At 49.6% G+C, this 18,444-nt stretch overlaps 1 protein-coding gene across 2 annotated transcripts; it reads right to left on the reverse strand.

The window, feature by feature from the left end:
- Positions 1 to 1,118: 1,118 nt before the first annotated feature.
- Tcn2 (transcobalamin 2) lies at positions 1,119 to 16,471 on the reverse strand. 2 transcript variants are annotated; one of them, XM_038339474.1, is made up of 10 exons: positions 16,317 to 16,471; positions 15,808 to 15,985; positions 12,499 to 12,691; positions 10,538 to 10,707; positions 9,229 to 9,390; positions 7,055 to 7,227; positions 6,746 to 6,932; positions 5,152 to 5,323; positions 2,610 to 2,725; positions 1,119 to 1,594 (listed from the first exon to the last, which is right to left on the reverse strand). In XM_038339474.1, the coding sequence occupies exons 2-10, from the start codon at positions 15,869 to 15,871 to the stop codon at positions 1,533 to 1,535; spliced, it is 1,299 nt and encodes a 432-aa protein (XP_038195402.1). In that variant the 5' UTR covers positions 15,872 to 15,985; positions 16,317 to 16,471; the 3' UTR covers positions 1,119 to 1,532. The 2 variants fall into 2 exon arrangements, with proteins under 2 accessions (XP_038195402.1, XP_038195409.1); XM_038339481.1 differs by having other exon boundaries at positions 16,321 to 16,465.
- Positions 16,472 to 18,444: the final 1,973 nt, after the last annotated feature.

Genomic DNA, 18,444 nt, shown 5'->3' on the forward strand with positions numbered 1-18,444 from the left:
GGGTGGGATCTTTTGGGCAAATATGGCTTCATGGATTTGGGGATTTAGCTCAGTGTTTGCAGAGTGCTGGCCCAGCAAGCGTAAGGCCCTGGGTTCGGTCCTCAGCTCAGAAATGTGTGTGTGTGTGTGTGTGTGTGTGTGTGTGTGTGTGTGTGTGTATACATGTGTATATGTATGTGTATATGTACACCACACACACACACACACACACACACACACACACACACACACCTTTGTTTTAGTTTTTTGTTTTGTGACAGAGTTATATTCCAGGCTGGCTTCAAATTCCTAATGCAGATGAAGATGACCTTAAACTTCTGATACCTCTGCCTCCCATGCACTCAAATTTCAGGTGCTTCACCAAGCATGGCTTAATGTGATGCTAAACTCAGGGCGTTGTGCATGCCAGGCAGAGACCGTAACAAAGGAGCACTATTCCCACCCCATCAAATATCACTTAGTTCTCATTTCATGCAGTTCTGGGATGCAGCCCTCTCTCTTGACAGCTGAGATTACAGGTGTACAGGTTCCTTTTAAACAAGCATGTTTTGGTATGACTGTGTGTCCCCCAAAATCCATGTGCTTAAATCTAACCTCAAAGTGATAGTATTAGAAGGTGACTGGGCAGTGATTAGGTCTTCAAAGCCAGGTATGGTGGGGAATCCTAGGAGGCTGAGACATGAAGACTCTGAGTTCAACGCTAGCCTAGGCTACATGCATAAGGCTTTGTGCCTGATAAGCGAGTGCTCTACTACTCAGCTACAGCCCAGTCCGCAGCAAATATCTTCTGTCCATCAGGAGTCAGTAGCTGCCTCTGTCTCCTAAGTCATGTCTCCTGCCTGACACTGCCTCCTACAGTGTGACTGCCTCGCTGTGACTGTCGTGAGTCACTTTTACTTTTTTACCACCGGTTCCCTCGTCTTCCTAGTGAGAGATGAAAAGGATGAACAACCCCGCAGGGCTGTTTCATGTGATATTTATAAAGGTGTGTGTAGTCAGCTCTGTTTGTGCCACTTCATGCCTGATACACGGGAGAGCGCTCACAAGTCCTGCTGGACTCCCAGACACCTCTGCTCCTCACCCCAGGCGATGATTATGAGACGTCAGAACACTGCAGCTAGGAAAGGGAAATCAAGGCTTTAATTATTTTGGAAGGCCCCGCTGAAGGCTGGAGGCTGGCCAGCAGCTGCCTTATGACCAGCTCTGGGAACACCACCCTGACAATAGAGAGCAAAAGTTGTGGGGGAGGGGGTCAGAACCACAGCCCCTGGGCTGTGGAGGCCTCCTTGCAGGACTCCAGTCCCAGAGCCCTGAGTGGTTCGCAACACCTACAGACAGCAGACTTCTTGTGCGGAGGAAGTCAAGGGCAGCCTGTACTTTAGACTGCTGCAACCTTCATGAAAGGCCTCTGGGTTAGGCAGGGCTAGCTTAGGATTCTCTTTGCTGAGATAGTGGAAGTGATCTGAGGGACATTGCTCCAAATGCACTTGAGGTGGCAGCAGGGTACAAGGACATCAGGAGGGAGCCCAAGACTACCAGCTAACTAGGCGAAGCTCAATGGTTTCCCCATCCTGGGGTTTGTAGTCAGCAATGCCTGCAGAAACAAATGGAACGAAGAGAATTAGCAAGACAACGTTCCACTCCCAACCACATCAAGTGACCACTACCCTGAAGCCACATCTGTAAGACCCACTCCAGATTTGGTGGCCGGAAGCTGGCTGCTGTACAGAACCAGTTGGTGACTCTTATCCAGCCTTTGCCACAGGCTCATACAGCAGAGAGAGCCCCCAGTGGGTAAAGGTGGAACTAACAGGCTCATAGAGCAGAAAGGGCGCCTCCAGTGAGTAGACATGGGAGTAATAAGCTCACAGCAGAGAGAGCGCCCTCAGTGGGTAGATGTGGGACTAACAGCATGAAAGAAACTAGCAGCATGAAAGAAACTGGGACAGGATCACCATCTTCAAAATAGAGTTGTCAGACAGAGGGGCTATCTCAGTGTAGTCCAGGGACTATCACTAATGAATGTCCCAGAAGTGACCTTTGAGTCCAGCAGAGACCTGGCTTCAAGTCCCAACTCTGTCTCTCACTAGCATGGGGAACACCAGATTCTCATTAGAGAAAACTGGAAGATAATAAAATCAGCCTTCAGGCTGGGTGTGGCTCAGGGGAAGATCATTTGCATAGTGTAAGATCATCAGGTGGCCCAAATCATTCCTTGATCTACAAAATTAACCATTTAGAAACAATATCACAAACTTGGAGGAATTAAAAGGGTCCCTTGAGAACCCAGGTGTCCAGAGTCAGTTCTATTTGTGACTAATTTTGATTTGGTAGGGCCAGTGGCTGAGACAGGGTCTGGCTGTACAGACCAGGCTAGCCTCAAACTCACAGCAATCCTCCTGCCCCAATATCCTGAGGGTTGGGATTACAGGTGTGCATCACCAGTAGAGATTTTCTTTTAAATACGCATGCTTTGGGTGCATCTCTGAAGCTGCAGCCCAGGAAGGCTCAGGGGAAAGGCTGGGCTGGGTTGGGTTGACACAGCCTTATCTCAAAGTGGGTGAGGATCGGGGTGGGAGGTATCCAGGGCGGCAGGCCACCAGACTCACCTTGCTGCAGGGGGGTGTCAGGGTCTCGGAGGAGCTGCCAGAATTCTCGATCCCCAACTTCTTTCCCCAGTACGGATGTCAGGTAGGGGCCTGACAAAGAGGGCTGTGTCCCATACCTAGAAAATAGAAAAGTAGAGAGGAAGAGACTGCTGTCTCCAAGGAGGAAAGCAGGGGGCTCACCCACTCCAGCAGAAACCTGCCTGCCCTCAGGCGTCGTTCTCCTAGCCCTTCCGGTGCTGGTTAGTTTAAATTAGCTTGAAACAAACTAGAGACCCCTGGGAAGAGGAAATTGAGAGATCGCTTCCATCGGATTGCCCAGTGGGTGTTCCTTGGGCAGATTGGCCAGTGGGTGTTCCTTGGGCTATGTCTTGATTGACAATTGACCCCCACAACACACCCTACCAGAGTGCAGGTGTTCTGGGTTCCTGTCTCCAAGTTTCTGTCTCACCTTTACTCAGTGATGGTCTATAACCTGCAAATCGTATAAACCCTGTCCACCTCCAAGTTGCTTTTGACTGTGGGGTTTTTCACAGCAACAGAAGGCCAACCAGGCCACTTTCTAGGCCATCTCACTGTAGGTCGTGGCTCCCCCCCATAGCTCTACTGACGCTGCCCACCTGGGTTTTATCCTCCACCATCCCTCAGCAGTTACTGGCCTCTTGGCATGGGTGTGGGTGTTTGGGACTCATGGAACTGAGCTACCAGAGTGTGAGACCAGAGCTCAGAGATACGGGGACAGAGGCAGAGAGCAGTGGCACTGGGTCTCATTCCAGTTTCCTCACTTGGTAGTGTTCCCTTCTTTGAGGGCGCAGGCTGCCTACTCTGCTATCTGGTTCTTCTCTCTACTCTGCCCTTTTCTGGAGAGAATGGAGTTAGATTCAGGGTGCTGGCACGGAGAGGCGCTTTTCTCACTCACCATGTGGCCTTCTCTGAGCCTCCTGCCTCCAACTTCACATTTTCCAACCCTCCTAGACACCATTCATCAGTGACCCAACCAGCACTCCATGAATGTGCGCTCCTAGACACCACCACCAGCCGCCTGGCCAGCACTCAGTGGATCGTGTGCTCCTAGACACCACCACCAGCTGCCCGGCCAGCTCTCCATGGATCATACACTCTGTCCCTCCAAAGGGCTCATCAGCAAATTCCATCTTAATCAGGGAGGGAGTGCCTCCATTCCAAGAAATATAAGCCAGCCAGGTTTGTAACTCCTGCCTGTCATCCAAGCTACTTGGGAGGTTGAGGCAGAGCACTGTGAGTTTGAGGCCTGCCTGGACTATAGAACAAGGCCAACCTGGGCAATTTATATAACCCTGACTCAAACTTAAAAACACAATAAAACAACAAAATACTTCTGTCTCAGATTTTTTTTTTAAATATGGGGACCAGAGATGTAGCTCAGTTATCCACCACGATGAACTATTTTCCCCAGAACTCTGAGCCCACACCGGTCCTTCCCTCCTCAGTTTGCCAATGTTCGGCCTTTTGTCATAGCAATGAGGTTTGTGACTAGTACAGACTTTGTTTCCAAATGAGGAGCAAAAATCTAATGGTTCAGTGGTAGATCTCCGCTTAGCCTGTCAAAGCTCCAGATTCAGTCCTCAGAGGGGATGTGGGGAGGAGAAGTCACTTAAACTGAAAACTGGGACCATTTTTCTCAGATGCATGCCTTTAGCCCCAACACTCGGGCAGCAGAGGCAGGTGGATCTCTGAGTTTTAGACCAGCCTGGTCTACAGAGCAAGTTCCAGAACGATCAGTGCTGCACTGAGAAACCCTGCTTTGAAAAACCAAACTAATTAATAATGGTGGTGGTGTTGACGCAGCTCTGGTCTCAGAGTTGCTGACCCAAATAACCAAATGGTCCCCATTGTCAGCCTTCCCTGGAACCCTTGTTGGGAACAGAAAGCACGGATTTCTCAAGATGAAGCAAGAATCCAGGGGTGAGCAGGCCAGCAGGAAGAACTCAACCTCTCTGAGCCAGAGGTGTCCCCCCCATGAGCTATGTCCACCTCCAGGTATAGCCAGGGCCCAGCAAGGAGCAGCAATTGAGATATGCTCGTTCCCAGGCCCATCAAATCTCAAGGGGACAAACACGTTGTCTAGCTTTTTAGGGTTATTAATGGCAAAATTCTATCAAGATGAATTGATACTATTAGTCTTCCTAGAGTACTCACTGCTGCCAGGCGTTAGACCTACTCAGAGCATGTCACCAGTGACCGTAGGCTCCTCACACTGGCCTATGAGGAGGCGGGATATCTCAAGTCCAAACTAAACAACTGTCCTGGCTCGATAGCTGGGGTGGGGGTAGAAGAACTGGAATTCCTAGGCTGGGTCTCTGCTTCTAGAGCAAACTCTCGATGACAGTGGTCCATAGCTCACACCACAGGTTCAAAACACTGGCCGAAAAGGAGTGTAGATGGCAGAAGCAGAGATTAAGCCAGAACTTCTCCCAAGAAACCTGTCTGTTCCCATCCTTCCCGTGATTCCATTCCAAGCATGGAGGGCTGAGGGGAGTGAGGGCTGGAAAGTGGAAAGTCTCACGTGAATCCTCCTATGTTTTGAGCCATCTTCAGGACATCTTCCAACGAGGACCCCGAAAGGATAAAAAATGTTTGTTTGTATGGTGGCAGGACACTGGAGACCTTCAGCGTGACACTGATGACCCCTGGGAAATGGGCTGGTGAAGGGTCCTCAACAGCTGGTACCAACATGACTGTGCCAGGGAGACAGGAAGAGCAGCGGTCACGAAGATGGGGAGCCAAGTTCTCCTTTCCTCCCCTGCACACCGCAGCCCATGTGGTCATGGCCTTCCCCCATAGTGACTCAGTCAATGAGCATCCACCTGGGGAATTCTGCCTCTTAACCCAGTCCCCCTGGCCCTTGCTGGTGTCTCTGCTTCTTGCCTCCCACCTATCTGCTACACCGCACCTCAGAGGACCTTCTCCCTTTGTTCATGCCACTTCCTGGTGACCTCTAATGGACGAGCTGATCTTTCTGTGCAGTATTCTCCTTCTCCTGCTCACTCTCCCAGACCCACTCAGTTCCAAGATGATGCCCCTACCTCTGCATCACCGGTCTCTGCGCATTTGCCTTTGCCCTCTCCTCCCGCTGCTCTGGCAAATCCCACTCACTCCTTCAAGTTCTTCACTAAGATGGTGCCCAGTGATTCAGCGCTGGGAATTAAGCTCCTTGGGTATCAAATTGAAGCAAACGTGTCTCTGTCTACTCATTCATTCACACATCTCTGATGACCCCATCTTACTGGTCAACCTGACTGGATCTAGAATCAACTAAAATGAGAATCTCTGGGTATTCTTTGGAGAGATTTTTCTTTTTCTTTTCTTTTTTTTTTTGGTTTTTCGAGACAGGGTTTCTCTGTAGCTTTGGAACCTGTCCTGGAACTAGCTCTTGTAGACCAGGCTGGTCTCGAACTCACAGAGATCTGCCTGCCTCTGCCTCCCGAGTGCTGGGATTAAAGGCGTGCGCCACCGCCGCCCGGCTGGAGAGATTTTTCTTGATCAGATTATTCAAAGTGGGGAAGACCCTCTGTAAATGTGGGTGGCACCTTCTGATGGCAGCCCAGTTGAGGGACATGAAAAAAGCAGCCTCTGTTTGTCCTCACTCTCAAGTTCCTCTATCCTGCCACTACAGCATTCTTTGTCAATACTGGAACCATCTTCTTTAGACTTCCAGTGTAAACAGAAGGCCAGAAGCTGTCCAGAATCCTTTGGGCCTTCTGTACCACGATGGGACTGCCGAGACATCCCATCACAGACTGCAACACTCTGGGATTTCCAACCTCTCCAAAGTGAGACGGATGCTGTCAGACTATCTGGACCATATGCTATAGGTCAGTCTAATAAATCATTCTATAAACTTTGCTCCTTTAGAAAACCTTGGCTAATACATCTCTCCTTCCATTCACTTAAAACATTTCCACAGTGGGTACCACTCAGAGGGCTTATTTGGTATCTGTCTCCACACCATGAGCATCAAAAAGCTGTGACCTCATTTAAGCTGCCGTGTCCTATGCAGACCCACACACTCCTGTTGGCTCAGCAAAGCAGGACCAACTGACTGCCCATTACTGGGACCCACAGATAGCAGATTACTCAGAAAACAAGGGTTCAGCTACCCCTGGGTGCTTGGCAGTCTGGGAAGATAAGATCCAGGTAGGTCTTGTGGTTCAGCACCGGAAGCAGCTGTGAAATCATCAGAGGATTCTGGAAGGCCCCGCCCTGGATACTGGCCTGCAGAGATGCCCTTGCCTTGAGGCATGCTGCACCCAGTCCTACCCCAGAAGCAGGGGAGGTCATCAGAAACTGTGGGGAAGAGGAGGAGGCAGTAGGTCAATCACTGGGGAGGAGCCAAGTCTTCCAGCCTCTGACCAGCCCACCCTCCATTGACTTGTTGAGTGGTCATGGTTCCAGGATCTCTTTCCCACCTGTAGTGCCAGTGGGGTGCTGTAGACATTCCCAAAGTTGCCGTCAGGGGTCTGGGCCTTCAGGATCTTCTCTCGCACTGTCTCAATAGCCATGGTGATTCGTGGTCTCAAATCAGGATTGAAAAAGAAACGCTCCAAACAGGTGAAGGCCAAGCCAGCCATGGCTTCTGTGTCTGGGGGGTAGAGCCTAGGATGAACTGGATAGCTTGATGGAAACAGGCTAGGTGAGTTTTGGGGTTCAGGAACATCTGGGGTACCAATCCAGGACTCCTCAATCCAAACATTGGACATACTAAGCCCCAGGAAACCTCTCAAGTCTAGACAAACAGATTTGCTTGGTCACTGAGTATCTTGAGAGCAGCAAGTCAGACAGACAGACTGAAGAAGAGAATACAGGGCTGGAGAGATGGCTCAGTGGTTAAGAGCACTGGCTGCTCTTTCAAAGGTCCTGAGTTCAATTCCCAGCAACCACATGGTGGCTCACAACCATCCGTAATGAGATCTGGTGCCCTCTTCTGGCATGCGGGCGTACAAGGAGGCCGGATGTTGTATACATAATAAATATATAAATAAGCCTTTTTTAAAAATATTTATTTATTTATTTATTATGTATACAATATTCTGTCTGTGTGTATGCCTGCACGCCAGAAGAGGGCACCAGACCCCATTAGAGATGATTGTGAGCCACCATGTGGTTGCTGGGAATCAAACTCAGGACCTTTGGAAGAGCAGGCAATGCTCTTAACCTCTGAGCCATCTCTCCAGCCCCTAAATAAACCTTTTTTAAAAAATAGAAGAGAATACAAGAGGATGGATCCTAAAGTACCTGCTCCCCAACCAGGATTCACAGAGGGAGCTTTATTTTATTAATTAATTGATAATTTTTTTTTTTTTGTAGTGCTGGATATTGGATTTAGGGCCTCAGACATGCTTGGTGCTGTGCTACTGGGCTAAATCTCCTGCCTCGCAGAGAATTGGACAGTAACAGCTGCCTTATCTACCTTCAGGCAGTCTGATTTAATTGATAGGAGGAGCAGCCAGGGCCTGGGAGGGAATCTTTAAGTTCTTCTCCTCCTACAGGTAATTTGTTCACTGTTTCTCTGCAAGCCTTTGAGACAATTAAAGCATCTTATTGACAAAGGGCCCTGTGCCCTTTTCTCTCTGGGCAATCATCTACCAAACACCACCACCACCACACGGCCCTCCTGCTTCCTATCCTCCCCCAAAGAAGCCCTACTGTGCGGACCTGACTTTGCAAACTCCATCTTAAAGAAGGGGATTCATCTTAAGCAATATAATGAGCTGGAAGGTGGGGTGGGTGGGCGTTCTCAGCTCCATAAATGTGCTGCCATAGCAGAAATTTGAACAGATACCCAAAAAATGGCCAATTAAGGAGATAGGTAGCAAGGCCATAAAATTTAATGAGGTCCAAATATTCTTGGGAGGCATCCTGTCCTTGAAGATACCTTGTCAGTAATTTATGGATCTTTGTTAGGTTTTCACACCCCAAAACTGACCAGTACTCTATGCCTTCCTTACCCAATCTCAAGACGACAGGATATGAACTCCCCTGATCATAGCATTTCCCCTTTAAAAGTTCTCCCCTCCCAGGGCCCCTGCCACATTTTCTGCACCCACCATGCTGGGTGCTGGAAAGGTGTTGGTCCAAACTTAAGTTTGAATATTATTAAAACCCTCATGTAATTTGCATTGGAAATCGGGCTCCGTGGATTTATTTGGGGACCAGAAATTGGGCATAACACTACCCGCTCACTCCTAGAGCCCAGACCTAGCAGAGACCTTGAAGCATGATGATAAAAACTGGCTGTGGAGGCCCCAGGTCATACAACGTACAACAATCGGATCAGAATCCAGGTATCAGGATCCCCAGGCTGAATGGGGTCAAGAACACCCAGTGTGTGCTCAGACCTTTGTTTGTAATGCACCTTTTAGTGAGAGGCTGCTGGGAGGCCATTTTCTAGGAAAAGCCTGACTGGCAGAGTAAGAGACGCCCTGCAGTGAACACGTGATGGAGCTGGGGTCAAAGCCTGGTTTCAGAGCTGGCTCTCAGCCCCCAACATTTCAATTCTAAGGGGTCTAATGAAAGGTGAGCACAAGAGAAAGTCATAGAGGCCTTCCCTGGGGCTGGAGGGAGGCTAGGTTTGTCCACTCACCCACAGAGAGGTGGCCCTGGCGGACATGGTGGCCATGTTCAATAGCATACAAGAGCTTGCCCACCACACTGTCATGGACCCGCTTCTGGTGGACGCACAGTGCCAGGATGCTGAGGCTGTACTGGTAATAGCTGGTATGGGGGTGACCTTCATGGTTTTGCCCTGAGATGAGAAAGACAAGGAGTAAAGAGACATGTCAGGTTTCGGGGTTTCCCTCTCAGCCTCTTCCCAGAAAGAAGCCCCATAGCTCACGGGACCCCACAGTCTGCATGCTCCAACACATCCCATGGAGACCACAGCATCATATACTCCTTCAGTGCCTAGCTGAGGTCCCAGTGTAGGCCAGGTTCTGTGCTTGGAGGTCAGAATAGAAGATGACGGCCCAACAGATACTCGTGAGACAGCACAATTATAACAGAAATATGGCCCAAGGTCCCTGGAGCTACACAAGTCTTCAAATGGCTGGGAAATTGAGGATTCTTCACAATAGTGATTCAGGAGTGGAGAGAAGAGAGCACAGAGCTAGGAGTCATCTAGAAGGGGATGGAGGAGCGCACATGAATACCCAAACTTGTGAGGAAAGGTCAGTGTGGCTGGAGCACACAGAGAAGTAACCAAACCAATGCAAGCCAGGCTGGGCCCAGGGCTGTGAATAGAACAGTGAGGGGCCCTGTAGGGCTTAAGCTGCATGAAGAACAGATTCATATTGAAAAGCCTTGCTTCAGCTGTTGGGACTGGGTCCAAGTCAGGAGGCTGGACAGTTGACAGAGAGGCTAAGGGTAAGTGGAAAGGAGGCTGGACAGGTGTCTCAAGAGGTAGACAACAGGTCAGCATTGGTGATTGAGCAGCCCCTCAGCTTGTTCCTGGGTCCAGCCTGAGCCGCTACATCGGTGCTTCTCAACCCGTGGGTCTTGACCCCTTTGTGGCTTAGATGATCTTTTCACAGGGGTCGCCTAAGACCATTGGGGAACACAGTTATTTACATTACGATTCATAATAGTAGCATAATTACAGTTATGAAGTAGCAATGACAGTTTTATGGTTGGTGTCACCACAGCATGAGGCACTGTCTCATTAGGGCCTCGTTAGGAAGACTGAGCACCACTGTTCTAGGAGGACTTGATGTGGACCGGGGTGGGGGTGGGGGAGTGAGAAGAGGCCTGGAAAGAAAACCAAAGATCTGATTCTCACCCAGAACACCATTTACTGAGAGCAATTACAAATCTGAGGCCTGCCTCGAAACTACAAACAGAGCGAATTGATGAACCCTCCCAGAGTTCCCTAACCACTCAGATGGCATCTTTCTCACCAATGGCGTTTTTCTCATCTTCCAAGAACCACTTGAGCTGTGAGACCAGCCGGTCCCCCTTGCGGCTCCCAATGAACTCGCAGTTGGCCCTGAGGGCAAGCAGGTAGAGGGCCAGGTGGCCTGCTGAAGGCTTGGTCTGGCAACCACTGTTGTCATCCCTGGAGACAGACCTAGGACCAGGCAAGTCAATATGCTTTTATGAGAAACTGTCCCCTTGGTAAGCCCGACTTGGGATCACTTCTGAAAAGCCCAAGAATAAGAATATAGAAATGTAGATTCCAGAAATAGGAATGTAGAAATAAGCAAATATAAAGTTGTAAGCCTAGGAAAAGGGGAGCAGGCTGTCAGCTGCTTTCTCAGCAGTTTAGGGATTAACTATTAACAGTGAGTTACTCCGCTTTGCAACCCTTAGCTCTGTTTGTGACCCTCTGTAAACTGAGGCTCAGCTTTTAGATAACCCCCTGGCCACTCGTGACTAGCAATTGATCTGAGCTGAGTTAACTTTTAAATGATGGGATGTACGTGACTTTTGATTTTTAGTTTTATATTGTCCCATACCCTTCCTGGCTTTAGGGAACTGGCAGTGGCAGGGGAGGTGCAAAGCCTTGGTAAACGCTATCCAGGAATGCCAGGGAAAGCAAGGGACTAAATACAAACACTAGTTTAACGGAAAAACTCTGCTAATGGAAATTGCAAAGAAGGGCAACTTGTATCTGAGTTTTACCTTGAGATTGTAAAAATTCTTTTGTTATTGCCTAATGCTTGCTATAAAAGGAGGAGTTTGAAAACCAGCCTTTGCCACAGCCTTACGAGTCCATCTCCGGCTGTGGTCTCAGATAGCTGATAAGTTTTTTGTGCCCCATGAAGATTTATTTTTTTTAATTTTTTTATTTTACCTGGAATAAAGTTTGCTTCTGGTCTAAGAACCTTTGGTGGTCTGCCCCCCATCTTTGTGCAACCCCTGTGAACCCAACAACCTCCACTAGGGTCACAAAGAAGAACTGGCAGTCAGCTGTGCTGGTAGGGACACATGTTGCAGATACTTAGAAAGAAGGAAGGTTAAATTCCAGGAAGAACCATAAGGGTACCAGATCGCCTGGCTTGACCTCCAATCAGGCCATGCACTCTCCCCTGCATTTCCTCTCCCTTCCCTGCAGCTACTTCTTGAGAAGGAATGAAATCAGGAAGGTATTTCATGGCTTTCCCCCCCACCCCTTTTTCTTTTTGTTTTTTTGTTTTTGTTTTTGAAGACGGATCTCTCTACGTAGCCCTGACAGCCCAGGAACTCACTCTGTAGACCAGGCTGATTTTGAACTCACAGAGATCTGCCTGTTTCTGCCTCCCAAGTGCTAGGATTAAAACATGAACCACTACATCTGGTGACTCATGACTTTTTCTTATTCTTCACCTCTCACTCACACCCCAGAGCAGGCCTCTCTTTCATGGCCACTCCTTGGAGAAAGAGCACAGAAATATGTTGCTTCTAGGTTCTGCATGAAAGAACATAGCTGTGGATTAGTAGTGTCTGTTTTTAGCACATGAATAAACTACAGAATGAGTTAGATACTACTTCTTTGTATCAATATACAATCGCATATCTGGTTATGGATTAGTGATGTCTGCCTTGGGTACAGGTAGGGAGCACAGAAAGAGTTAAGTGCTGCTTTAGGACTCATGGATTAGTGATGTCTGTCTCAGGCACAAGTCAGGAGCACACGAAGAATTAGGTGTTGCTTCAAGAATCAGGGGGATGCAGTTTCAGGACAAAGGACACATGTCAGCATCTCTGGCCTAGTACCACCACTTACCCCTTCACTCTGCAGATGGAGGAAGGCCCAAGGAAGACAAAATATGCCTAGAGTTTGTCAAAAAGCCACAAACACCCAGATGAGAGAACCCAGTCTCCTATCTCTTATGACATGGATCAAGTCATGGGGAAAGAGGAGAGAGAGTAGCAATACCCTAGGAGGCACTGCTGATAATCGAGCTTGAGGCTGTGCAGGTAGAGGTCCTCCTTGGTCCCAGCCTGCATATTGGAAAGGCGCAGACCAACATAGACGCTGGGGTTCAATTGCTCTGAGGAGATCCGGTCCATCCAAGGTAAGAGCTGCTGGCCCAGCTTCTCTACCAGCTGGCTGTCCACCTGTGGTATTACTGAGGAAAGAAAACGGTGTGAGGGAGGACTCAGGGCTATGCCACTAGCAAGCAACTATTCTGACCGCCTTACCAGATAAAACCTTCTCCGGGAAATACACGTCCCAGTTTCCATTACCACACAGCCCACACCCACTGTGTAGAGAAATGTCTGCTATGACAAAAGGCAGCACCTACACAGGCATCCCCTACGAGGAGTTAGTGTGGGCCAAGGAGAGGTGATGGAGTGAGATCAAAGGATGTTATTGCCAGGCGACCACCCCACCTATCAGTAGTCAGTCCAGGCTCCCAGGCCCTCAAGCAAGCTCTGTGGTGTCGATAGGTTTCATTGTTGTTTTGCATGGGAGAGAAATCACAAGTTCAAAGTCAGTCTGTCTTTCATGGTGCTTCAGAGCCAAGCCTGTGTCAGGCTGCAATCCCCTCCCCTTGCTCTGATTGAAACTCCAACCCTCATGCTGGGAATGTTCCACAACAAATCTTCACATGCTGTACCCTGTCAGCTGATTCCCCAGCTGCCTGAGGAAACTCCTCCACTCAAACCTTGAAAGGCCACTTTTTCTGCCATTCCTATTTCAGTGAAAGGGGTCTCTGACTGGGAGACCAGTCACTAACAACCTGTCACAACTGGGGATTAGGCTGAAAATCTGTAGCCAGATACAGAAATACCCTGGTAGCAGAAATCTCAGGGCCATGCCTGGATTCCAGCTGATGGCTGCCTTCCTTCCTTGGGAAGGGCCCCAGACTCAGAGTGGGGAAGACTGGATTGTCTTGGAGGTCCTGCCCATGATAGGAGCTGGAAACCACAACTTACTCTTTTATTTTACATTTTATTCATTGTATATGCCAACCACAGTTCCCCTCCCTCCCCTCCTTCCGCTCCCCTGCGTGCACATGCACACACACACACACACACACACATACACACACACACACACACACACACACACACACACATACACACACACATACACACACACACACACACACACACACACACCCTAAGAGGGACTCACAATGGCCCTGGGAAGGGGAAATGACACAGTTTACAGGAAGGAGACAGGCAGATTCACTCAAGCTAGAAAAAGTGGCCTTTGTCAAGGTTCCTATGATAGTTAATCTCAGTTGTCAACTTGACTGCATCTGGAATCAACTAAACCCGAAGCTGCTGGGCGCTCTATAAAGGGGTTTTCTTAGTGAAATTACAATTTAAAGCAGGAAGATGATGCACTCGAAATCTGGGCCAAACTTCCTGATGGCAAATAAGAGATAGGGGAAGGGCTGGAGAGATGGCTCAGAGGTTAAGAGCACTGGCTGCTCTTCCAGAGGTCCTGAGTTCAATTCCCAGCAACCACATGGTGGCTCACAACCATCTGTAATGAGATCTGGTGCCCTCTTCTGGCCTGCAGATGTACATGCAGGCAGAACACTGTATACATAATAAATAAATAATTTTTAAAAAACGAGAGAGATGGGGGAACTTAGCTTTTTGCCTGCTTGCCCTCACTCTCACTGGCAAATTCATCTACTCCATTGCTGGGGCTGGTATTAAATCCACCTTCTTCACGATTCCAACATACTCCCGAGGACCAACAATCTCCAGGAATCCTCCAGAACTCCGGCAGAGATTAGGTCACAGAGATCAGTACCCTCATCAACTGGACAACTTTGAGATTCTCAGACTTTCCATCAAGAGACAGCCATTGTTGAACTACCAAGACCACACCTTGCAAGCCAATCTAAATTCTTTTAAAATACATGTTCATTCCATCAGTTCTGTTCCTGTAGAGAACCCTGACAGGTCTCCTACCCCCCACACTAGGGCGTGCCATTCTCACCTGAGGACTGACCAACGGGCACACAGAAGCCCAGGAGCCCTCTTTATGTAGATTTTAGTGAATGGTCCTGTCCACTTCATTGCATACAGAGCCTGAAGCTGAACAGGCAGGGTGTGGTGTCCTCACTGGGCACCGAGGAGGAAGGCAGGAGGGACAGCCTCTGCTCACTTTACAAGACACAGGGGCCAAGAGTATTGAAGGGACTGCACCCCAAGTCCCCAGTGTTCTCAGGATGGTGAAGGAAGGGGCTTTGTGGCTGAGGCGGGCAAGAAGGGAATCTCTGGCTTGCTGGCGGAATCCCTGAGGACTGTCTGGACAGTAATCCGGGGCCCAGGGATGAGGTGCTTTAGTAGGATATGGTCAGAGATTTCAGGTGTCTAGAAACAAGACTGGCCTGAAATCCCAAGAACTGAGTCCAGGAAAGTTCTGCTGGAGCTGGGGCCCCTTGAGTAGGCCATTTAGTCTCTCTGCTCCTGACTTCTTCATCTGACACCTGTAGCTCAGGGTTTGCCCAGGGTCACCTGAGAACGCATTTGCAGGGTATGTGGAGGGAAGGGGAGAAGTGAGCCATATAGCCTTACGCTTCCTGCCTGGTCCCAGGGCATGAATGTGCCTAAACCTGGAACCTGAGGCTCACAATCATGAATCCACAAGAGATTTCTTGGGGACTACAGCCTGGGACAAATAGCCGGAGCAGGCAGGGCCTCCAAGCACCATCCTCAGCCTGGGATGCTTGCCCCCTACTCCCTCCTTGGCTTCTTATCCTGCTTTAGGTCTAGTGTCTGTACATCCTTTCCAACCTCTCTCCCTGAGTGGATGGGCCCCTCCCTGTGGCTTTCTCTTGTTGCCCCAGGTTGACTCTGCATCACTCACGGTAACCCAGTTTGGCAACCCATGCCTTTGCCAACACCTTCTCTAGAACATAAACTCTAGGAGGGCTGGGATCAGACCAATGTACTCCCCATTCTTTCTCCAAACGAAATATTGGCCTGCCCCAGAGAGGTTTCCTTTGTGCCGAGTGAGTGAAAGAAGGATTGCTGGATATGGGGGGGGGGGGGGGGGGGGGTAATCCTGAGGGGGCGGGGACGTCCATTCAGCATGCCCAAGCACTAACATCCAGTTAAGCCTAAACATCTGTAGGAGACCTGAGGGACAAGTAAGTTCCCCCATCCCCACCCGGAGCTTCTGATTCCCCCAAATATAGCAAGGGGACGGGAGAGGCAGCCATCCCTCCTCGAGACTGAGGAAGCAGCAGGCTCCAGTCCGTGGCTGGTTACTCACCACAGAGCTCAGCAAGAGCCCCCAGAACTCCCGACAGGAGCAGCAGCACCTTCAGTGGCGCCATGGCAGGCACAGGTGGGAGACCGGAGACTCCTGGGACCGGCCTTGAGGCTTGTCTGACTGCAGCTGGGCTTCCTGTCACTGATTAATTGTCTCTCCAACGCCCCGAAGCACACAGCTAAGTCAGCAGAGAGAAAAGGGGAAAGGTCTGTTATGGGGCAAGAGGCCGAAGCTCAGAGGAAGGAAGGGCAGAGCCGCTGTCCCCCAGGTGGGGAACGAGAAGGGGAAAGACCAGTAGGACCCTGGGAGACAACTTGAAGCCAACCGTAGGTGTTCCCGCAACTTTAAGAGCCCGGAAGGGACACAGAGAGCCTGTCCCAAGTCTATCTGATAGTGCTTGCTGCGTCTCCACTTCTCACTGCTCCGCCCCTCCCTCCAGTCATCCCCTCCAAACCCCCTCCCGCACCCCGCGGCGCCCTGCTGCAGACTTTCGGGATTAGGATACCTACCTACCTGGTGCACGCCACAGGAGTCCCTGGAAGTGCCCACTCTGACTCTCGGGGACAAGGAATGGAGTAGGGAGCTGCGGTGATCACGTGAGGAAATCTCTGGCGTCAGCTGTTGTCTGCCACCAGTCTGCCAAGGAGGTGGGGCGACTGCTGGACCTGGCCCAAACGAGCTAGTCTCCTCAAACAACCGGACACAGCTGGAGCTTCCGAGAAAAAAAACAAAAGTTGAAGAATGAGGATGAATCAAGCAAGTTATAACACCGATGGGGAACAGGGCTGCGGGGCTGCTTGCCCTGAGCTAGAAAAATTGCTTAAAAACATTTCAGTAGCGAGAACGAAAGATCCTTTATCTGCCCGGCCCGCTAGAGACTCAAAGTACAAACTTAGCAAAGCTGTGTGACCTTGGTTAGAATGTTTAAACTCTGTGAGTTTCAAGTTGGTCCCCATATATATGAGTGTTGAACAAGATTATCCTAACTGCATTTGTTCAATTCTCCTTGTGAGGATGTTGGGGGGGGGGGGAATCATAAAATGCCCCTAATAATCTCCAGATGAGGTGTTTGTTACAATTATTTTTATGGCAAATTGCTATAGGTCATACTTTCCAGAGAACTTATTTTGTACCAGGCTAATTATCACCAGCCAAGCCCTCAACAGGTATAAACATGGGCCTGTATTAATTAGCAGTACTCATTAATGTAATGTCTGTTTTATTGCCACTGGGCTGGGCAAGGTCATGTCAAAGAAAGTGAGAAAGACCAAGGACCCCATCATAATGGAGGGTTGCTATTTGAAGGGTTGCAGCCAGAAAGTCAAACCATGGGGGATATCGGGTGCACACCCTAGCCCCAGCTACCTAGGAGGCTGAAGTAGGACAGCTTGAGCCCAGAAATTCCAGCCAGCCTGGGCATGAGAGGAAGAAATGATGGAAGAGGAGGGGGTGGGAAGCTGAGCATGGTTCTTGGTGCACATCTATATCACAGAAGAAACTGAGGCAGGAGAATCACTGCAAGTTCTAAGCCAGACTCTGGGCTTCATAGAGAGACCTCAAAACCTGAGGAGAAGTAAGGTGGAGAGGAAGAAAGGAAGGGAGGAGGGAGGGGAGGAGGAAGAGGAAAAGGGGAGGGAGGAGTGAGCAGCGAGCGAGCAGCTTGGAGTAAAGAGAATCTGCACACGCATTCATTTTGCGAGGATAAGAGGTACAATGTGAACCAGCAAACTATTTCTACCAAGGCCGTGCATCTGGGTGTAAAGTGTCCCAATAACCAGTAATCTTTGAGGGTCTACTACTTGTTTAATGGAGATTTCTTTTTCTTCCCCTCACATAACAAGCTCTCAAGCTTTTGCTGTTCATAAGTGTTTTTGTTTTTGTTTTTGTTTTTTTGTGTTTTTTTTTTGTTGTTGTTTTTTTTCGAGACAGGGTTTCCCTGTAGTTTCTAGAGCCCGTCCTGGAACTAGCTCTTGTAGACCAGGCTGGCCTCGAACTCAGAGATCCACCTGCCTCTGCCTCCCGAGTGCTGGGATTAAAGGTATGCGCCACCACCGCCCAGCTCATAAGTGTTTTTGAACACTCCCCTACTCCAGCCTGGGCCGCGACACTTCGGCCAAGATCAGGAGCCACAGGGAAGAAATCTCTGGACTTCACATTCCACACCTGCCTTAACTTTGTCGTTTCTAAGAAAATAGACCCCAGAGTCCCTGTGCTGTCCAGACCTGAGTGAACCCTCCCACACAGCCCTGTTGTCTTGAATGCCTATCAAAACCTGCTTGGTTGGCCCTTCACTCAACCCCACCTTCCCTCCGGCCTGTGGGGACCTTGGTCTGTGAAGAGTCCACAGTTCCTCTATGGGAGCCTCCCCTATAGCAAAAGGTCAGCACGCCCTGCTGCTCCTGGGTGAACAGGCTAGAACTCAGAGACATGACCCCAGAGAGGCCAGATGGCATGAGAAGAATGGACCCGTGTGGGTACACAGAGAACATGCATTGTGTAATAAAATGCACATGTTACAGTCTCTGCTTACATGGGTGAATGAGAAATCGAGGACATGATAGCTCCTAGGTGTGGGTGAGGGGAGGTTTTTTTATTGTAGATATGAGGGCGAGCACAGCCAGAGGCATCTGGAAGGGC

Source organism: Arvicola amphibius, chromosome 1 (genome assembly GCF_903992535.2).
Source record: "Arvicola amphibius chromosome 1, mArvAmp1.2, whole genome shotgun sequence".
Taxonomy (NCBI): domain Eukaryota; kingdom Metazoa; phylum Chordata; class Mammalia; order Rodentia; family Cricetidae; genus Arvicola; species Arvicola amphibius.

What these genes read in the sequence shown, in the direction of transcription:
- Tcn2 (XM_038339474.1), bottom strand. Translation starts at nt 15,871, where the DNA reads ATGGCGCCACTGAAGGTGCTGCTGCTCCTGTCGGGAGTTCTGGGGGCT. An exon ending in CCAGGGCCACCTCTCTGTGG is followed by an intron (nt 7,228 to 9,228) that starts GTGAGTGGACAA and finishes TCTACCCCCCAG; the next exon opens with ACACAGAAGCCATGGCTGGC. An exon ending in TGACACCCCCCTGCAGCAAG is followed by an intron (nt 1,595 to 2,609) that starts GTGAGTCTGGTG and finishes TTGTTTCTGCAG; the next exon opens with GCATTGCTGACTACAAACCC.